At 37.2% G+C, this 20471-nt stretch overlaps 1 protein-coding gene and 1 pseudogene across 1 annotated transcript in view; both read left to right on the top strand.

Annotated features, from left to right (window-relative positions):
* The window catches only part of LOC105484562 (SHC binding and spindle associated 1 like), a 48972-nt gene that overhangs the window by 16679 nt on the left and 11822 nt on the right, over nt 1-20471 (top strand). The window contains exon 6 of the mRNA XM_011746303.3: nt 9157-9262. Coding sequence (XP_011744605.1) covers nt 9157-9262 — 106 coding nt within the window. The remainder of the gene's footprint in view (nt 1-9156; nt 9263-20471) is intronic.
* LOC139357875 (large ribosomal subunit protein eL21-like) lies at nt 5587-9150 on the top strand (annotated as a pseudogene).

Genomic DNA, 20471 nt, shown 5'->3' with positions numbered 1-20471 from the left:
TTTTTGTTGTTGTTGTTGTTGTTTGACCCTGTCTCTTAAAAGAAAAAAATAAAAGAAGCAGCAGCAGCACAGGCCTGGTGTGGTGGCTCACGCCTGTAATCCCAGCACTGGGAGGCCGAGGTGGGAGGATCACCTGAGGTCAGGAGTTTGAGACCAGCCTCAACATGGAAAACCCCGTCGCTACTAAAAATACAAAATTAGCCGGGCGTGGTGGTGCATGCCTGTAATCCCAGTTACTTGGGAGGCTGAGGCAGGAGAATTGCTTGAACCTGGGAGGCGGAGGTTGCGGTGAGCCGAGATCTCACCATTGAACTGCACCCTGGGCAACAAGAGCGAAACTCCGTCACAAAAAAAAAAAAAAAAAAAAAAGAAGAAGAAAAAGCACAAAGACAAGATGAGGGACAAAAACAAGGAAACTAGAGGAATTTGAAGCTTCTGACACTTACAGCTATAGTACACATTAAATACAGCCTGGCCAGATTGATATAAAACCTCACACTAAAGGCCTTTTAACCTGTTCTGTTACCTGACTTGTCATGTTTGGCTTTCAACAGAAATTATAAAGCATGCTAAAAGACAAGAAAAAACCAGTTCAGAGAAACAAAGCAAGTATCACAAAGAGACTCAGGTATGATTTTGGAATTCATCAGTCAGAGAATTTAAAATTCATCAATAACTGGGATATGTGATCTATTATTGCGGGAAGAAAGAATTAATGAATTTAAAGATTCGTCAAATAGAAACTTCCCAAACTGAAATGCAAAGAAAAAAGAATGAAAGAAACTGAAGAGAACATTCAAGAACTGTGGGACAGTTTCAAAAGGTGTTAACATATTTGTAACTGAAATACCAGAAGAAGAAGAAAAAGAGCAAATGGATCAGAAGAAATACTTGAATTAATAATGATGAGAATTTTCCAAAATTAAATACAGACACAAAACCACAGATCCACAAAGCTCAGAGAACACCAAACAGGATAAATATCAAAGAATCAACACCTAGGCATATCATATTTAAACTGCATAAAGCTACAAATAAAGAAAAAATATATTGAAGGAAGCCAAAGGAAATAACCCACATTACCTACTATAGTGAACAAGAATTTCTCAGAAGGAACTATGAAAATAAGATGAGAGTGGAGAGAAATATTCAAAATGTTGAAAGAACCACCAAACTAGAATTTTGTACCTAGTGAAATTATTTTTCAAATGTGAGCAAGAAATACTTGCTCAGACAAAACAAAACAAACAAAACTGAGAGTTTATCATTAGTAGGCCTGTTCTGCAAGAAAGGTTAAAGGAAGTTCTTCAGGGAGAAGAAAAATGACAAAAACTCATGTCTGCATATAGTAAGGAACAATGTGGGAAAAGGAATAAAGGTAAAATAAATTATTGTATTATTATTTTATTTATTTATTTTTCTGAGACAGGGTCTTGCCCTGTCACCCAGGCTTGAGTGCATTGACGTGATCATGGCTCACTGCAGCCTTGACTTCCCAGGCTCAAGTGGACTTCTCATTTCAGTCTCCTGAGTAGCTGGAATCACAGGTGTGTGCCACCATGCCTGGCTAATTTTTTTATTTTTATTTTTGTGGAGACAGGGTCTCACTATATTGCCCTGGCTGATTTCAAACTCCTGGACTCAAGTGATCCTCCCACCTCGACCTCCAAAGTGCTGAGATTACGGGTGTGAGCCACTGTGTCCAGCCTCTATTTTTCTTATTGTTGATTGATCTAAAAGATAGCTATTTAACATAATAGTAGTAATGATTCATTAGGTAATTAAAGCTTATGGATTACTGAAATAAATGAAACAATATCACAGAAGATGGGAGGATAGAATTGGAATACTCTGTTATATGGTATCTTCATGACATGTGAAGTAGTTTAGTGTTATTTGAAAGTGGACATAAATTAGTTAAGAATATATGTTGCAATCTCTCGGGCAAATATTATTATTATTTTTTTTTTTAAAAAAGGAAGTATAATTGATTTAAGAGAGTAGACACAATGGAACAAAATAAAATGCTAAATTAAAGCTAGAAGAGGCAGGGCTGGGTGTGGTGGCTCATACCTGTAATCCAGCATTTTAGGAGGCCAAGGTGGGCGGATCACCTGAGGTCAGGAGTCCAGACCACCCTGACCAACATGGCGAAACCCCATCTCTACTAAAAATACAAAAATTAGCCAGGTGTGGCGGTGCATGCCTGTAATCCCAGCTACTCAGGAGGCTGAGGCACGAAAATCATTTGAACCTGTGAGGTGGAGGTTGCAGTGAGCTGGAGTGCCACTGCACTCCAGCCTGGGTGACAGAATAAGACTGTGTCTCAAAAAACAAAAACAAAAACAAAAAGACAAAACAAAACAAAAAACCCAAAAAGCAACCAAAACACTAGAAGAGGCAGAAAAGGAGGGAAAAAGGAAACAAAGGACAGGTGCAACCTGTGTATTAATAGAAACCAGCTACAATATAGTAAATGTTAATTATGTCAAAATAACTTCAAATGTAAATAATCTAAATTAAAAAAGCAGAGATTATGAAAATGGATTTAAGAAAACAATACCCAACTATATGTGATCTGTAAGAAACCCACTTTATAAAGATTCAGATATGTTCAAAGTAAAGGGATGGAGAAAGATATTTCATGCTCATGCTAATTAATAAAAAGCTGGTGTGGCTATATTAATTTCAGATGAAGCAGCTTTAAGAACTAGGACAATTATCAGGGATAAAAAGGGACATTTCATGATGATAAAGGGTTTGGTTCTCCAGGAAGATTAACAATTTCTTACCACTCCTATTCACCTTCATACTAGAAGTTCTAAATAATGCAATAAGATGAGAAAAAGAAACAAAAGGTCTGAAGACTGGAAAAGAAGAAATAAAACTATATTTGCAGATGACATAATTGTCTATGTAGAAAATCCCAAAGAATCAAAAAGGAACAAAACTCCTGAAACCGATAAATGATTATAGCAAGTTTACAGGAAGCAAGGTTAATATTCAAAAATCAACTGCTTTTTTATAAACCAGCAATGAACAATTTATTTTAAATTTTAGAAATTATTGACAATAGAACCAAACATGTGAAATACTTAGGTATATACCTAACAAAATATAGGACCTATAATGCAGAAAGCTACAATACACTTATGACAATAAATGGAGAGATATCTTATGTTCTTGGATTGGAAAACCCAATTTTAAAAAATGTCATTTCTTCCCAACTTCATCTGTAGATCCAGTGCAATCCCAGTAAAATTCATAGAAAAATATTTTGTAGAGATTGACAAACTTTCTAAAACTCATGTGGAAAGGCAGGAAACCTAGAATAGCCAAAAAGTTGAAGGACTACTACTACTCGATTTTAAGACTTACCATGAAGCTGTAGTAATCAAAAGAGTATGGTATAGGTGAAAGAATAGATTAATGGAAGAGACATATAGATCAGTGGAAAGAAATAGAGTCCATAAATAGAGTCCTTATATAGTCCAGATTAGAGAGTCCATAGGATCCACACATAGAGTAGACTGACTTAACAAAGGGCGAAAGAAATGTAATAGAGAAAGGATATTCTCTTCAACAAATGGTGCTGGAATAATTGAATATCTATATCCAAAAACGTGAACCTAGATACAGACCTTTCACAAAAATTAACTCAAAGTGGTCCATAAACCTAAACATAAAACTCAAAACTGTAAGACTTGTAGGAAATTATAGATACTCTTGTGTTTGGCAGTGGGTTTTTAGATGCCACAACAATACTGTATGTTCTGTGAGAGAAAAAAGTCATAAGTTGGACTTTGTTAAAATTGAAAACTGCTCTGAAAAATACACTATTAAGAATGAAAAAACTAGCCACAGATTAGGAGAAAATATTTGCAAAATATATGTCTGATAGACTTGTATCTAAAATATACAAAGAGCTCATAAAACTCAAACATAACAAACAACCCAATTAAAAATGGGCAAAGATCTGAATAGACACCTTACCGAAGAAGATACACAGACAGCAAAAAAGCATATAAAGAGATGCTCAACCTCGTTTGTCATTAGTAAATTGCAAATTAAAACAGCAGTGAGATGCCATTACATACCTATTAGAAATGGCTAAATAAAAAAAAAAAAAGCTGATAATATTAATTGCTACTGAGAATGTTGAGCAAAGGAACTCTCATTCTTTGCTGGTTAGAATGCAAAATGGTACTGCCTCTTTAGAGCACTGTTTGGCAGTTTCTTACAAAGCAAAACATAGTTTAACCATAGGACTCAGCAGTTGCAGTCCTACTTGGTATTTACCCAATTAATTTGAAAACTTACATCCACATAAAAACCTACACTGAAATAAAAAGTATTACAAAGGAATAGTATAAATAACTCAACCCAACAAATTAGATAACCTAGAATAAATGAGCAGATGCCTAGTAAGACACAATCTACCAAAAATGATTCAAGCAGAAACATAAATTCTGACTGGCTCTATAACAAGTTAAGTAGATTGAATTAGCAAATAAAAAACTATTCACAAAGGAAAGTCAAGGACTAGATGTCTTCACTGGTGAATTGTGACACACGTTTAAAGAAGAATCAACACTAATTCTTCAAAAACTCTTCCAGAAAATAAAAGGTAACAATTTCCCAACTCATTCTGTGAGACAATATATTACTCTGAATCCAAAAGCAAAGACATCACAAGAAAAGAAAACCTAGACGAATATCACTAATGAATTTAGATACAAAATCCTCAACAAAATACTAACAAATGGAGTCCGGCAACATATAAAAAGATCAGACACTATGACCAAGGTGAGATTTATCCCAGGAATCCAATGTTGTTTTAAAATATGAAAAATCTATCAGTATAATACATAATATTAATAGAATGAAAAAACAAGACACAGAGTCATCTCAATAGACACAGAAAAATCATTTGACAAATTAACACCCTGTCATGATAAACACTCTAAAAAAAACTTGGAATAGAAGGAATTTTCCTCAACCTGTTTAAGGCTGTCTATGAAAAACTCACAGCTAGAGTCATCATTTTTTATGGTGAAAGAATAGATCTTTCTCCCCCTACAGTCAGGAGCATGATAAGGGTATTTACTCTTGCCACTTTTATTCAAATTGTACTGGAGGTTCTAGCCAGAGCAATTAGACAAGAAAAAGAAATAAAAAGCATACAGAATGGAGAGGAAGAAGTAAAATTATCTCTATTCACAGATGGCACAGTCTTGTATATAGAAAATCCTATAATGAAATACTACCCAGCAATATAAAGAAGTAAATTGCTGGCCGGGCGAGGTGGCTCATGCCTGTAATCCCAGCACTTTGGGAGGCCGAGGCGGGCAGATCACAAAGTCAGGAGGTGGAGACAAACCTGACCAACATGGTGAAACTCCATCTCTACTAAAAATACAAAAATTAGCCAGGCGTGGTGGCGTGTGCCTGTAATCCCAGCTACTCAGGAGGCTGAGGCAGGAGAATTGCTCGAATCTGGGAGGCAGAGGTTGCAGTGAGCTGAGATCATGCCACTGCACTCCAGCCTGGGTGACAGAACAAGACTCTGTTTCAAAAAAAAAAAAAAAAAAAAAAAAGAAGTAAATTGCTAACACACACAATAACAGTAACATGGATGGATCTCAAAAATAGGTTGAGTGAAAAAAGCAGACACAAAAGAATGCATAGTATATTATTCCACTTTAAAATTCCATTGAGAGGCCAAGCATGATGGCTCACGCCTGTAATCCTAGCACTTTGGGAGGCTGAAGTGGGCAGATCACCTGAGGTCAAGTGTTCAAGACCAGCCTGGCCAATATGGCAAAACCCCATCTCTACTAAAAATACAAAAATTAGCAAGGCATGGTGGTGCAGGTCTGTTGTCTCAGCTACTTGGGAGGCTGAGGCAAGAGAATCGTTTGAACCCGGGAGGCAGAGGTTGCAGTGAGCTGAGATCGTGCCACCACACTCCAGCCTTGGCAACAGAGCGAGACTCCAACTCAAAAATAAATAAATAAATAAACAATAAAATTCCATTAAAAATTCCTAGAAAGGTGTGGAACAACAGGAATTCTCACTTATTGCTGGTGGGAATGCAAAATAGTATAGTCACTTTGGAAGACAGTTTAGAAGTTCCTTATGAAACTAAAGATGCTCTTATCATATGATCCAGCAATCATGTTCCTTGATAATTACCCACATGAGTTGGAAACTTACGTTCACACAAAAACCTGCACATGGTTGTTTATAGCAGCTTTATTCATAATTGCCAAAACTTGGAAGCAACCAAAATGTCCTTCAGCAGGTGAATATATAAATTGTGGTACACCCAGACAATGCAATGTTATTCAGCACTAAAAAGAAAAGACCTGTGAAGCCATGACAAGACATGGAAGAAACTTAAATGCATATTACTAAGTGAAAGAAACCAATCTGAAAAGGCTACATACTTGTATGACTCCAACTGTATGACATTCTGGAAAGACAAAATTGTGGAGGCAGAAAAAAAAAAATCAGTGGTTCCCAAGTATTAATGGAGAGGCAGAGCATAGAGAATTCTTAGGGCATTGAAACTCTTCTGTATTATACTATAATGGCAGCTACATGTCATTATACATTTGTCCAAACTCCTATAATGGACAACACCAAGAGTCAACTCTGATGTAAACTATGGACTTTGGGTGACAATGATGTGTTAATATAGGTTCACTGCTTGTAACGAGTGTACCACTCTGGTGCCAGATATTGATAGTGGGGCAGGTTGTGTGTGCGGGGGCGAACAAGGGATACACAGGAACTCTCTTCCTTTTGCTCAACTTTGCTGAAAATCTGAAACTGCTCTGAAAAATAAAGCATATTAAGAAAAATTCAGTTTTCCTTTCAGGTGGAACCGCCATCTTCCAGTAATTCGCCAAAATGACGAACACAAAGGGAAAGGGGAGAGGCACCCGATATATGTTTTCTAGGCCTTTTAGAAAACATGGAATTGTTCCTTTGGCCAAGTATATGTGAATCTATAAGAAAGGTGATATTGTAGACATCAAGGGAATGGGTACTGTTCAAAAAGGAATGCCACACAAGTGTTACCATGGCAAAACTGGAAGAGTCTACAATGTTACCCAGCATGCTGTTGGCACTGCTGTAAACAAACAAGTTAAGGGCAAGATTCTTGCCAAGAGAATTAATGTGTGTATTGAGCACATTAAGCACTCTAAGAGCCGAGATAGCTTCCTGAAACACGTGAAGAAAAATGATCAGAAAAAGAAAGAAGCCAAAGAGAAAGGTACCTGGGTTCAACTGAAGAGCCAGCCTGCTCCACCCAGAGAAGCACACTTTGTGAGAACCAGTGGGAAGGAGCCTGAGCTGCTGGAACCTATTCCCTATGAATTCATGGCATAATAGGTATTAAAAACAAAATAAAAGACCTCTGGGTTGAAAAAAAAATTCAAAGAAAGGGAAATACATAATGACAGAAAGCAGACCAGTGTTTGCTCAGGACTGCAAAGATGCATGAGGACACTTATCAGTGTGATGGAAATTTTTAATGTCTTTATTACTGTGATTGAGTTAAAAGCATATGTGCATTTGTGAAATCTCATGGAATAGTTCACTTAAAATGAATACCTTTTATGTAAATTATACCTTAATAAATTTGATTAAAAAATACCTATCTATACCTTTGATTTTAAAACTAGGATAGCATGATAAACTATTGTGGTTTCCTGAATGTTTAGGATGCCTTACTTTTGGAGCAGCTAATTAACTGGTAAATAGCAAAAAAAAAAAAAAAAAATGTATGAATGGTTCCCTGTTTCTCAAGATCAAGACCACTTGCTTAAATAGATATAAAAATGTTGAGTGGGTTTGATTTTGAAATGTTTAATGAAACTTTTGGAGGATACTGCTAATATGTTTAAATTCAGTTTTTAATAACTTACATAGAAAATTATTAGAAAGTTTCCTGAAATCATAAGTTTTACAAAAATATATAATAACTGAGATACAGTTCAAAAATATTGTACTGGCCAGGTTCATGCCTGTAATCCTAGCACTTGGGGAGGCCAAGGTGGGAGGATTGCTTGAGGCCAGGAATTCAAGACCAGCTTGGGCAATGTAATGAGACCCTGCCTCTTAAAAAAAAAAAAAAAAAAAAAAAAAAAAAGCCAGGTAAGGTTGCACATACCTGTAGTCCTAGCTACTTGGGAAGCTGAGGTGGGAGGATTGCTTGAGCCCAGGAGGTCAAGGCTGCAGTAAGCCATAATTGCACCACTGCACTCCAGTGCAAGACCCTGTCTTTAGTTAAAAAAAAAAAAAAGAAAGAAAAAAATATATATATACATACATACACTAAAGCCACATCCTGTTAGCATAAAGCAACAAAGCAACAATCAAAGTGCTGCAGAGAATGCAAAAGATTATACTAAAGAGATTACTGGTAAATCCATGTCTATTGGAAAAAGAGTGTCCCTTTTGGCTGACAGTAATGATAAAAGCCAACAGTTATACTAAAACTTTTTCTCTGACTTTCTGTTGGAGACACTTAAATGATAGAGACAGGAAACAGGAAACATAAAGAAAAGCAGGAAGAAGAGAAGGAACTAATTAGAAGTGCTGAATAGCAAACAATATAAAAACAACTAAGAGAGAAGCTGGAATAGTTCTGCTGGGAGGACAACAGCCAACTATTTTATGCAGATAATATCCTTTGAAAAAAAATGATATGCTAATTGAGCATAATATCTAAAATTAGCCATATTCGAAAACATTTTAACATTTTGATGCCTCACTGTGACAGGCATAACCCATCTTTGTGTGAGTCTACAACTCAATGGATTATGAAAGTACAACCAGGAAATTTTTCTGCTGTATTGGAAGGTTGAGGTAGCTGAGGCAATGGTTGTAGTGGGTTGCATGCAGATTTCCAGGCACTGTCAATTAAAATGAAAATATTTTAGAGTTTAAGGATTGAAACATGCAGTTATCTAAAAGATCTGAATCATTACCTTGCTCTCATGTTGCTCATTGCCCTCAAGGAACTTATAATTAATGAAAACTATTTCTCAAAGATGCTTAGTACCAAGTTTTTATTTACTGAATAAGGACAAGGTCAGTCTTTTTCATGTTAATTTAATTACAACTAAATATTTTCAACTATAGAGTTCATGGACCTTTCTTTCCAAGAATTCTGAGGCGTAGGAAAGGAAAAAGAGAATTTGGAAAAACTATAACACATATTGTAGCAAAAGTGATGACTACTGAAATGGTAAGAAATAAACTATTCTTATTTGTTATTTAAGTATTAGCTGTGTATAATCGGAAAAGAAGCTCCCTGAGGGTGGAGTCCTTGTCTAATCATTAATGCCTTATTTTCTCAACTACCTCCAGCTCAGTTATTGCCATATCATAGATACTGAATAAATAAATGGTGACAACTATTTACTGAGTACTTGTTGTCAGGTACTATGTTAGTTGCTATGGTGAAGATGAGACATAAACGTGAGAAAGACTGCATTTAGGGGACATAAAATGTTGATCCAGACCCACAGTCTTCCTTCTTCACACATTTGAAAATTTCAAGCATGGTGGAAATATGGACACAAGTATATAAGCAGTTATAATTATAACACAGAATGATAAATGCTATGATAAGGGTATGTACAGAGTACATGTAGGATGGGTACATAAGACAGAATTAGGAGTCTAGAAATGCTGGATAAAAGAAATAACTCAGCTGAATTGTGAAGGATAAATATAAATTTATCCAGCTCAAGAACAAACAAATGTTCTAAGACAAAGAACAAATATTTTCATTTCACTTGACCTCTCAGTAGCATTTCAAAGCTCACTCATTGAAATAATCTCTTTCCTTGTTTTATGTTAGTATACTTTCCTGGTTTTCATTCTCTCTAGTTACTTTTATTCTCATGTCCTCTAAGTGCTTGGTACTTGTCTTTTTTATGCATTCTATTATCCCAAAGTGATTTAGCTAATCTTCCCCCATAACTTCACTTATATATATAGGTACTTTTCCAGAATGTATTTGCATAGCCCAAAGTTTTGTTCTCTAAGCTCCAAACCTATGTGTCCAACTGCCTATTGCTTATTACCACTTAATTGCCTCACCAGTACATCAATTAATTGTCGGCAATTAATTTCATAATCTTATCCCATTGACTTGCTTTTATTCTGGAGTTCTTTGTTTCAATAAATGGTACCATCATCTACTTGACTGCTAATAACAATTTTCTGGGAGTTATCTTCCTCATATTTCTCCTCACTTTCATACACACTCACTTTTTTCCTTCACTCACCCCACATCCTGGAATAACCTGTGTTTCCTCTGCCTGCTGAGCCACTGTTCATCCTTCAGGTCTTGATTTAAATATTTCCACAGGAAAAGGCCTTCTCAACCTTTCATAATACATTAGAATGCTGTATACAATTATAGTACCTGGTATTTTTCCTTATTGGCACTTTCCTTTATCATGACTACATTTAATACTTTTGTGGCTATCTATTGAATGTCTGTCTCTTTCACTAGTATGTGAGCTTCTTGAGAGCAAAGAGTATTTACCACTCATCCAGTCACCTAGCATGATGCTTAGTACATGGTAGGTGCCCAGCAATTTTTGGTGAATCAATAAATTAGTGTATGTGACAGGAGAGATTAGTACATAAAAGGAACTGAAAGAAGGCCACCAAGGCTGGTGGTTAACATCTAAGAGAGTGATGAAAGATAAAGCTGGCATATTAGACAGTCTTGTCTGCTATTCTACCAATTTGTATTCTTTTCAATAAAATTTAATTTTCCTTTTAATTACTTATTGAAGCATATTATTCAATCATGTTGATTATTCTCCAACATCTTTATAAATACCCTTTAAAACATCTTTTTAAAAAGGTATAAATCTTGCTTTTATCCTCAGTTTTATTTTATTTTTATTTTTGCTTCTCCTTTTCACTTTTTAATAGGTCCTGGCTTTATTCACTTTCTTATATGACAGAATTTCTATGATTTTTTTTTTCTCATTGCTTTGCAATCCTGTTTTCGTTTGTGAAGTTATACCTGAACTTTGGAGGCCAGAATAATGAGAGGGAGACTACTGTGAGGAGAAGGTATCATCAGCTTCCACTTTACTTAGACCTTGGATTTTAGATTTACTTTTGAGGTTCATGAAATATTATAGTTTGATAGTAGTATAGCTGTACATACAACCTTTAACAATTTCCTCATCTTTGAAGATGCTTGACTGAGAATTCTTGCTCTATACCCACCCCTTAGACGCAGTTTATTCATGCCCATCATCTTATGTTGGTGATCTTTATAAGCAGTGCAGTGGAAAGGCATGGACTTTGTAGTCAGATACCCAGTGTTCAAATGCCCTATCTGAGACCACTTAATAAGTAATCTTAGGCAAAGTGCATAACCTCTAAGCCTCAATTTCCTTACTTGTAGAATGCTTTAAAAAGAGAGAGATAAAAAATATAGATATACTGTGCCAGTTAAGAGCATGGGCATTAAAGCCAAATTGCCTGGATTCCTGGTTTTGCCTCTTTAGTTAGGTGATTTTCAACAAATTATTTAACCCATCTATACTTTAGTTTCTCATATGTAAAGTTGTGATAATAATCCTATGTTCCATATTTATAAGTTGTTGTAAAGATTAAATGTTTACATTTGTAATATGCTCAGAATAATGCTCAGCACATAGTAAGTGCTCAATAAATGTTTACCTCGTTTCAGTTTCTGAACTAAAGTTAAACATCAGTCATTCTCCTAGATCTAGGAGAAACAGTGGTATCCCCATTGTGTATCATAGGCCTCTACCCTCTTGTTGATCACAGACTGTTCCTTCTTTCAATCTGGAGACAGTATAGTGTGATGTTGGAGAACATAGACTTTAAGATCATAAAAACCTGGATTTGGTTTACAGTTTTGCTTCTTAATATTTCTATGAGATTAAACAAATTACATCGTTTCTTTTATTTCCTCATCTGTGAAAGAGAGTAAGTCTGTCCCATAAAGTGTTAGGCTTAAGTGAAATATTTTTTATAAATCTTTTAGCAAAATGTCTAGCACATAAATAAATGTCAACTGATATTATTATTACTATTTTGCAGTTCATATCCCAATAATATAGCCATCATTTTTGCCAGATTTTTCCTGTAGTGCTACAAAAGGTGATAACCATGTCTGAAAATATGCGAAGTACAAAGAAGAATTTCATCAGTTTTCTTCCATCTGTACTACTGATTCTGTTGCCACCTGCCTCCTCAAAGACAGTGTGTTCTCAGTTATTCTTTATTTTTTTGTATCTTTTTTCCTTTCTGAAAAAACTTGAGGTGAAATTTATGTAGCAAAGTTAACTGTTTTAAAGTGACATTCAGTGACATTTAGTAGAGTTACAATGCTATGTACATGTGTCTGGTTCCCAACCATTTTCGTTACCCAAAACCAGAACCCCATACCTCCATTTCCCCTTTCCCCCAGCTCCTGACAATCAACAATCTGCTATCTCTGTAGATTTATGATTCTGGATATTTCATATAAATGGAATCATAAAATATCCAACCTTTATGTCTGGCTTTTATTGTAGCATTTATCAGTACTTCATTCATTTTTCTGGCTGAATAATATACTATTGTATGTATATACAACAATCTGCTTATACATTCATCAGTTGGTGGATATCTGAGTTGTTTCTGCCTTTTGACTATTGGGGAAAAGGGGCTGTGAACATCTGTGTACAAGAGTTTGTCTGACTACCTGTTTTCCATTCTTTAGGGTATATACCTAAGACGAGAATTACTGAGTCATAGGTGCAACTTTATGAGGAATTGCCAGACTGTTTTTCACAGGGGCTGAAACATTTCACATTGTCATCTGCAAAGTATTAGGGTTCCAATTTCTCCAGTCCTCAACAACACTTTTATCTTTTTTTGTTGTTTTTTATTTATTTTTTCTCTTTTATTTTTAAAATTACAGTCATCCTAGTGAGTGTGAAGTATTTCATTGTAGTTTTGATTTTCATTTATCTAATGACTAATGATGTTGAAGATGTCAAACATATTTCCATGGACTTGTTGGTCATTTGCGTATCTTCCTTGGAGAAACGTCTATTAAATTCATATACCCATTTTGTAATTGAGTTGTTTGTCTTCTTGTTATTGACTATAAGAGTTCTTTGTATATTCTGAATATTAGACTCTTATTAGATATATGCTTTGCAGATTTTTACCCCCCATTCCTTAGACTTTTTCACTCCCTTTTGTGCTCTTTACTGCCACTTAGGGGATACTAGGAGCATTGCCTGTATCCGTGATCACTGTCATTGCTGTTAACTTTATTCACTATTTCGTAGGTGATCCCTCTTCCTCCCCCTCCTTCTTTCTTTCTTCCCTTCTTTCCTTCCTTTCCTTTCTTTCCTTCCCTTCCTCCCCTTTCTCCTCTTTCTTTCTTTTTCTTTCTTTCTTTTCCTTCATTCTCTCTCTCTCCCTTTCCTTCCTTCCTTCCTTCTCTCTCCCCTTCCTTCCTTCCTTCCTTCCTTCCTTCCTTCCTTCCTTCCTTCCTTCCTTCCTTCCTTCCTTCCTTCCTTCCTTCCTTCTCTCTGCCTTTCCTTCCTTCCTCCCTTTCTCTCTCTCTTTCTTACTCTTTCTTTTCTTTTCTTTCTTTCCTTCCTTTCTTTCTCTCCTTTCTTTCCTAGTTGGATCGGAATAGCACTGAATCTGTACATTGCTTTGGGCAGCATGGTCATTTTAACAACATTTATTCTTTTGGCGGGGCGCTGTGGCTCACGCCTGTAATCCCAGCACTTTGGAAGGCCGAGGCGGGAGGATGACGAGGTCAGGAGATCAAGACCATCCTGGCGAACATGACGGTGAAACCCCGTCTCTACTAAAAATACAAAAAAATTAGCCTCGCGTTGTGGCGGGCGCCTGTAGTCCCAGCTACTCGGGAGGCTGAGGCAGGAGAATGGCGTGAACCCGGGAGGCGGAGCTTGCCATAAGCCGAGATCGCGCCACTGCACTCCAGCCTGGGCCACAGCATGAGACTCCGTCTCAAAAAAAAAAAAAAAAACAAAACAAAAAAAAAAAAAAAAAAAAAAAAATCCAGTATTGGTTCTTCTTATTCTTGAGCATGGAATGTTTTTCCATTTGTTTGTGCTGTCTCTTATTTCTTTCAACAGCATTTTGTAGTTTTACAATTCTTGTTGTAGAGCTTTTTCACTTCCCTTGTTAGCTGTTTTACTAGGTATTTTATTTTGTGTGTGTGTGGCTATTGTGAATGGAATTGTGTTCTTGATTTGGTTCTTCAGTTTGGACATTGTTGGTGTATAGAAATGCTATGGATTTTTGTACATTGATTTTTGTATCCTGAAACTTTGCTAAAGTTGTTTATCAGATCTAGAAGCTTTTGGGTAGAGGCTATGGGGTTTTCTAGGTATAAAATAATATAGTCTCTAAAGAGATAATTTGACTTCCCCTCTTCCTATTTGGATGCCTTTTATTTCTGTCTTTTGCCTGATTGCTCTGGCTAGGACTTCCAGTACTGTGTTGAATAGAAGTGGTAAGAGTGGGTATTGTTGTCTTGCTGTTTTTCAAGAGGAATGCTTCCAGCTTTTGTCCATTCAGTATGATGTTGGCTGTGGGTTTGTCATAGATGGCTCTTATTATCTTGAGGTATATTCCTTCAGTGCCTAGCTTGTTGAGAGTTTTTAAGATGAATAGATGTTGAATTTTATAGAAAGCCTTTTGAGCATCTGTTGAGATGATCATGTGGTTTTTGTTTTTAGTTCTGTTTATGTGCTGAATCACATTTATTGATTTTTGTATGTTAAACCAACCTTGCATACCAGGAATAAAGCTAACGTTATCATGGTGGATTAGCTTTTTGATTAATGGCCACTTAGGACATTGATGTGCCACTAGATTCAGTTTGTTAATGTTCTGTTGAGGATTTTTGCATCTGTGTTCATTAGGGATATCAGCTTGAAGTTTACTTTTTTTTTGATGCGTCTGCCAGGTTTTGGTATCAGAATCATGCTGGCCTCAAATAATGAGTTAGGGAGGAGTCCTTCCTCCTCAATGTTTTGGAATAGTTTCAGTAGGATTGGTAGCAACTCTTATAAGTCTGGTAGAATTCAGCTGTAAATTTGTCTCGTTCAGAACTTTTTCTGATTGGTAGGTAGGCTCTTTATTACTAATTTAGTTTTGGAACTCATTATTAGTCTGTTTAGAGTTTCAGTTTCTTCCTGGTCCAATCTTGGGAGATTGTATGTTTGCAGCAATTCATCCATTTCCTTTAGGTTTTCTAGCTTTTGTGCATAGAGATGTTTGTAATAGTCTGTGAGGGTTTTTTTTGTATTTCTGCAGTGTCAGTAGTAATGTCCTTTTTGTTGTTTCTGGTTGTGTTTATTTGAATATTCTCTCAGTCTAACTAGCAGTCTATTTTATTTATTCTTTCAAAAAACAACTTTTGGTTTTGTTGATCTTTTGTATGGTTTTTCACATCTCAGATTCATTCAGTTCAACTCTAATTTTGGTTATTTTTCTTCTTCTAGTTTTGGGATTGGTTTACTCTTATTTTTCTAGTTCCTCCAGGTGTGATGTTAGGTTGTCAGTTTGAGATCTTTCTAACCTTTTGATGTGAGCGATTAGCAGAATAAACTTTCCTCTTTTTTTTTTTTTTTTTTTGAGACGGAGTCTCGCTCTGTTGCCCAGGCTGGAGTGCAGTGGCATGATCTTGGCTCACCGTAAGCTCTGCCTCCCGGGTTCATGCCATTCTCCCACCTCAGCCTCCCAAGTAGCTGGAACTACAGGCGCCCGCCACCACGTCCAGCTAAGTTTTTCTATTTTTAGTAGAGACAGGGTTTCACCGTGTTCACCAGGATGATCTCGATCTCCTGACTTCGTGATACGCCCACCTCAGCCTTCCAAAGTGCTGGGATTAGAGGCTTGAGCCACCGTGCCGGGCCTTAAAATTTCCTATTAACACTATTTTAGCTGTGTCTCAGAGTTTCTGGTATGTTATATCCTTGTTCTCGTTAGTTTCAAAGAATTTTTTGATTTTTTGATTTCTGCATTAATTTCAGTGTTTACCCAAAAGTCATTCAGGAGCAGATTGCTTAATTTCCAAGCAATTGTATGGTTTTGAGAGGTCTTCTTTAGTATTGATTTTTTTTTTTTTTTTTTGATGGAGTCTTCCTCTGTCACCCAGGTTGGAGTGCAGTGGCGTCATCTTGGCTCATTGCAACCTCCACCTTCCAGATTCAAGCGATTCTCCTGTCTTTGCCTCCTGAGTAGCTAGGATTACAGGCGTTCACCACCATGCCTGGCTAATTTTTTGTATTTTTAGCAGAGATGGGATTTTACCATGTTGGTCAGGCTGGTCTCAAACTCCTGACCTCAGGTGATCTGACCTCAGATGATCTGACCTCAGGTGATCTGTAGGTGTCTGTTAGGTCCATTTGGTCAAGTGTTGAGTTCAGGTCTCAAACATCTTTCTTAATTTTCTGCCTCAATTATCTGTCTAATACTGTCAGTGGGGTGTTGAAGTCTTGCACCATTATTGTGTGGTCTTCTAAGTCTCTTCACAGATTTCTAAGAACTTGTTTTATGAATCTGGATGCTCCAGTGTTGGGATTATATATATATTTAAGTTAGTTAAGTCTTCTTGTTGAATCAAACCCTTTATCATTATGTAATGCCATTCTTTGTCTTTTTAAAATCATTCTTGGTTTAGAGTCTATTTTCTCTGAAATTAAAATAGTAACCCCTGCTTTTTTTGGTTTTCCGTTTGCTTGATAGATTTTTCTCCATCTTTTTGCTTTGAGCCTATGGGTGTCATTGCACGTGAAATGGATTTCTTTTTTTTGGAACTGAGTCTTGCTCTGTCACCTAGGCTGGAGTGCAGTGGCACGATCTCATCTCATTGCAATCTCTGCCTCCTGGGTTCAAGTGATTCTCCTGCCTCAGCCTCCCATGTAGCTGGGATCACAGGCACGTTGCCTGGGTACTTACTGTGTTTTTAGTAGAGATGGCGTTTTGCCATGTTGGCCAGGCTGGTCTCGAATTCCTGACCTCAGGTGATCCACCCACCTCGGCCTCCCAAAGTGCTGGGATTACAGGCATGAGCCACCATGCCCAGACTGAAATGAGACTCATATAACATCATATAGTTGGATTATTTTTCTTTATCCCATTGGCTACTGTTTTTCCTACATGTAATATCTTTTTTTTTTGTTATGCAGTGCTTTCAGGACCGTCTTCTTTTGTGTTTTATTAAGAATTTTTTTTAGTGTACCATTTTGATTTACTCCACATTTCCTTTTGTGTGTATTTCTTAGTTATATTCTTGGTGATTATCAAGGGAATTATAATTCACATCCTACATTTATAATGATTGAGTTTGAATTGATACCAACTTTGCTTTAATAGCATACAGCTCCATCCCTCCCTTTATGTTGTTATTATTACAAATTACATCTTTATACCTTGTTTCCCCATTAGCATGGATTTGTAAGTATTGTTTTAGTCATTGGTATCCTAGATTATATAGGAAACAAAAAGAGGAGTCACAAACCAAAAATACAGTAATACTGCCTTTATATTTACCCTTGATTTTACCTTTACTGGAATTTTTTATTTCTTTATATGGCTTTGAGTTACTTCTGTTGTTTATTTCATTTCAGTCTGAAGGACTCCTTTAGCATTTCTTTTAGGATAGGCCCAACTTTTGTTTATCTAGAAACGTCAATTTCTTCTTCATTTTGAAAAGATAGTTTTTCTAGATGTAGAATTTTTGGCTGTTTATCTTTCAGCACTTTAAAATCCCACTGCTTTCTGGCTTCCATGGTTTCTGATGAGAAATCAGCCTTAATCTTATTAAGGATCTCTTATACTTAATGTGTTGCTTCCCTCTTGCTGCTTCTAAGATTCTCTCTTTATCTTTGGATTGTTTTTATCATTATTATTTTTTGAGATGGAGTTTTGCTCTTGTTGCCCAGGCTGGAGTGCAATGGCATGATCTCAGCTCACTGCAACCTCTGCCTCCCGGGTTCAAGTGATTCTCCTACCTCAACCTCCCCAGTAGTTGGTATCATAGGCATGTGACACCACATCTGGTTAATTTTTGTATTTTTAGTAGAGAGGGGGTTTCGCCGTGTTGGCCAAGCTGGTCTGGAACTCCTGACCTCAGGTGATCTGCCGCCTTGGCCTCCCAAAGTGCTGGTATTACAAGTGTGAGCCACCCATACCCCTGCCTATCTTTGGATTTTAATTGTTTGATTGTAATGTATGTTAATATGTGTTTCTTTGTGTTTATCCTACTTAAAGTCCATTACACTTCTTGGATATGTAGATTCATGTCTTTAATGAAATTTGGGATGTTTTCAGCTGTTATGTTTTCAAATATTTTTTCTGCCTTTGTTAGGAAAACACTTAAACCATATTTTCCTTCTGTTTTCACAACAAAACAAGAATTATCAACACAGAAGACTTCTGTGACCCCAAAATATGTGGGGCTTTCTCCCTGCCAGCAAGTAATCAGTTCTCCAGCAGACCCCAACTGGGTGTGCTACAATTCTATTTCAACATATCTACCAGTAGACAGTGTCACACTCTACAGGTTGGAGATTCAGCCTCCAAAACTGCCCCTGTCCCTCAGATACCAGTCACAAGTCTAGGCCTCCAGAACTTCTGACTGACTGGCTTCAAGTTGGGGTTCTCACAACTCCCGTTTTTTTAGGTTTAATTAATTTGCTACAGCAGTGCACAGAACTCAGAGAAACATTTATGTTTACCAGTTAATTTACTTACTTACTTAATTAATTTTTTGAAATGGAGTCTCGCTATGTCACCCAGGCTGGAAATGCAGTGGCATGATCTTGGCTCACTGTAACCTCTACCTCCCAGGTTCAAGCAATTCTCCTGCCTCAGCCTTCTGAGTAGCTGGGATAACAGAAGCACACTACTACACCCAGCTAATTTTTGTATTTTTAGTAGAGATGGGGTTTCACCATATTGGTCAGTCCGGTCTTGAACTCCTGACCCTGTGATCCGCCCGCCTCAGCCTCCCGAAGTGCTGGGATTACAGGTGTGAGCCACCATGCCCGGCCTATGTTTACCAGTTTATTATAAAGGATATTACAGTCAAGCACAGTGGCTCACGCCTGTAATCCCAGCACTTTGGGAGACTGAGGCAGGCAGATCACTTGAGGTCAGGAGTTTGAGACCAGCCTGGCCAACATGGCAAAAACCCATCTCTACTAAATATACAAAATTTAGCTGGGCGTGGTGGCGCACACCTGTAATCTCAGCTACTTGGGAGGCTGAGGCAGGAGAATCACTTGAACCCGGGAGGCAGAGGTTGCAGTGAGCCGAGATTGCACCACTACACTCCAGCCTGGGTGACAGAGTAAGACTCCGTCTCAAAAAAAAAAAAAAAAAATCGATATTACAAAGGATAGAGATGAAAAGATGTGTAGGGGAAAGTATCAGGGAAAGGTGCACAGAGCTCCCGTGCCCTCCTCCAGGTATGTCATCCTCCAGGAAATGTTATGCGGTCAGCTTTCTGAAGGCTCTCTGAACCCAGTCCTCTTGGGTTTCTTTGGACAACTGTGTTAAAACGTGATTGGCCTCTAGGTATGGGGTGGAACCCAGTTTATTTATTTATATTTTGTCTCTTTTTTTTCTTTTTTGTGGATAACAGGGTCTTGCTATGTTGCCCAAGCAGGTCTCAAACTCCTGGGCTCAAGCTATACTCCCACCTCTGCCTCCCTAAGAGCTGGGATTACAGGCGCGAGCCACCATACCTGGCGGAACCTGGTTTGGAATGAGGGTCTTATGACCTGCAATCAGAAAAGCACAAGAATATTAGAGTCCTGCCCTGGGGCAGGTGAAAGGAGAGCAAGAGAAGGTTAGAGAGATTCTGTTTCCTGAGGCCTGCTCCTGAGGCCTAAAGCGCCCAACATTATAACAAAAAACTGTAATAAGGACTATGGAAGTTATGAGTCACGAGCTGTGAATGAAAACCCATATATACATACAAAGTAACACCATACCCTTTTCTCTCTTTCCTCTTCTTCTGACACTTCCTAGTAAGTATATTTATATGCTTCATGGTATCCCACAGGTCCCTTTGATGCTGTTCATTTTTTTTCCATACTTCTTTTCCTTCTGGTCCTCAGGCTGGATAATTTCTATTGTGCTTTCATCAAGATTGCTGATTATTTTTTCTGCTTGCTCAAATCTGCTGTTGAACCCCTCTAGTGAATTTTTTCACTTCAGCTATTACACTTTTCAACTACAGAATTTCTATTTTGTTTATATTTTTATCGATATTCTTTATTTGTTCAGACATTGTTCTCCTGGTTGCTTCTAGTTCTTGATTGTTTCCTTTAGCTCTTTGTGCACATTTAAAACGGTTGAGTTTAAGTCTTTGTCTAGTAAGTCCAAAGTTCCTCTGGGATAGT

This window comes from Macaca nemestrina, chromosome 1 (genome assembly GCF_043159975.1).
Source record: "Macaca nemestrina isolate mMacNem1 chromosome 1, mMacNem.hap1, whole genome shotgun sequence".
NCBI lineage: Eukaryota > Metazoa > Chordata > Mammalia > Primates > Cercopithecidae > Macaca > Macaca nemestrina.
Note: the sequence above shows the minus strand (reverse complement) of the source record. Positions and strands in the feature narration are given on the sequence as shown.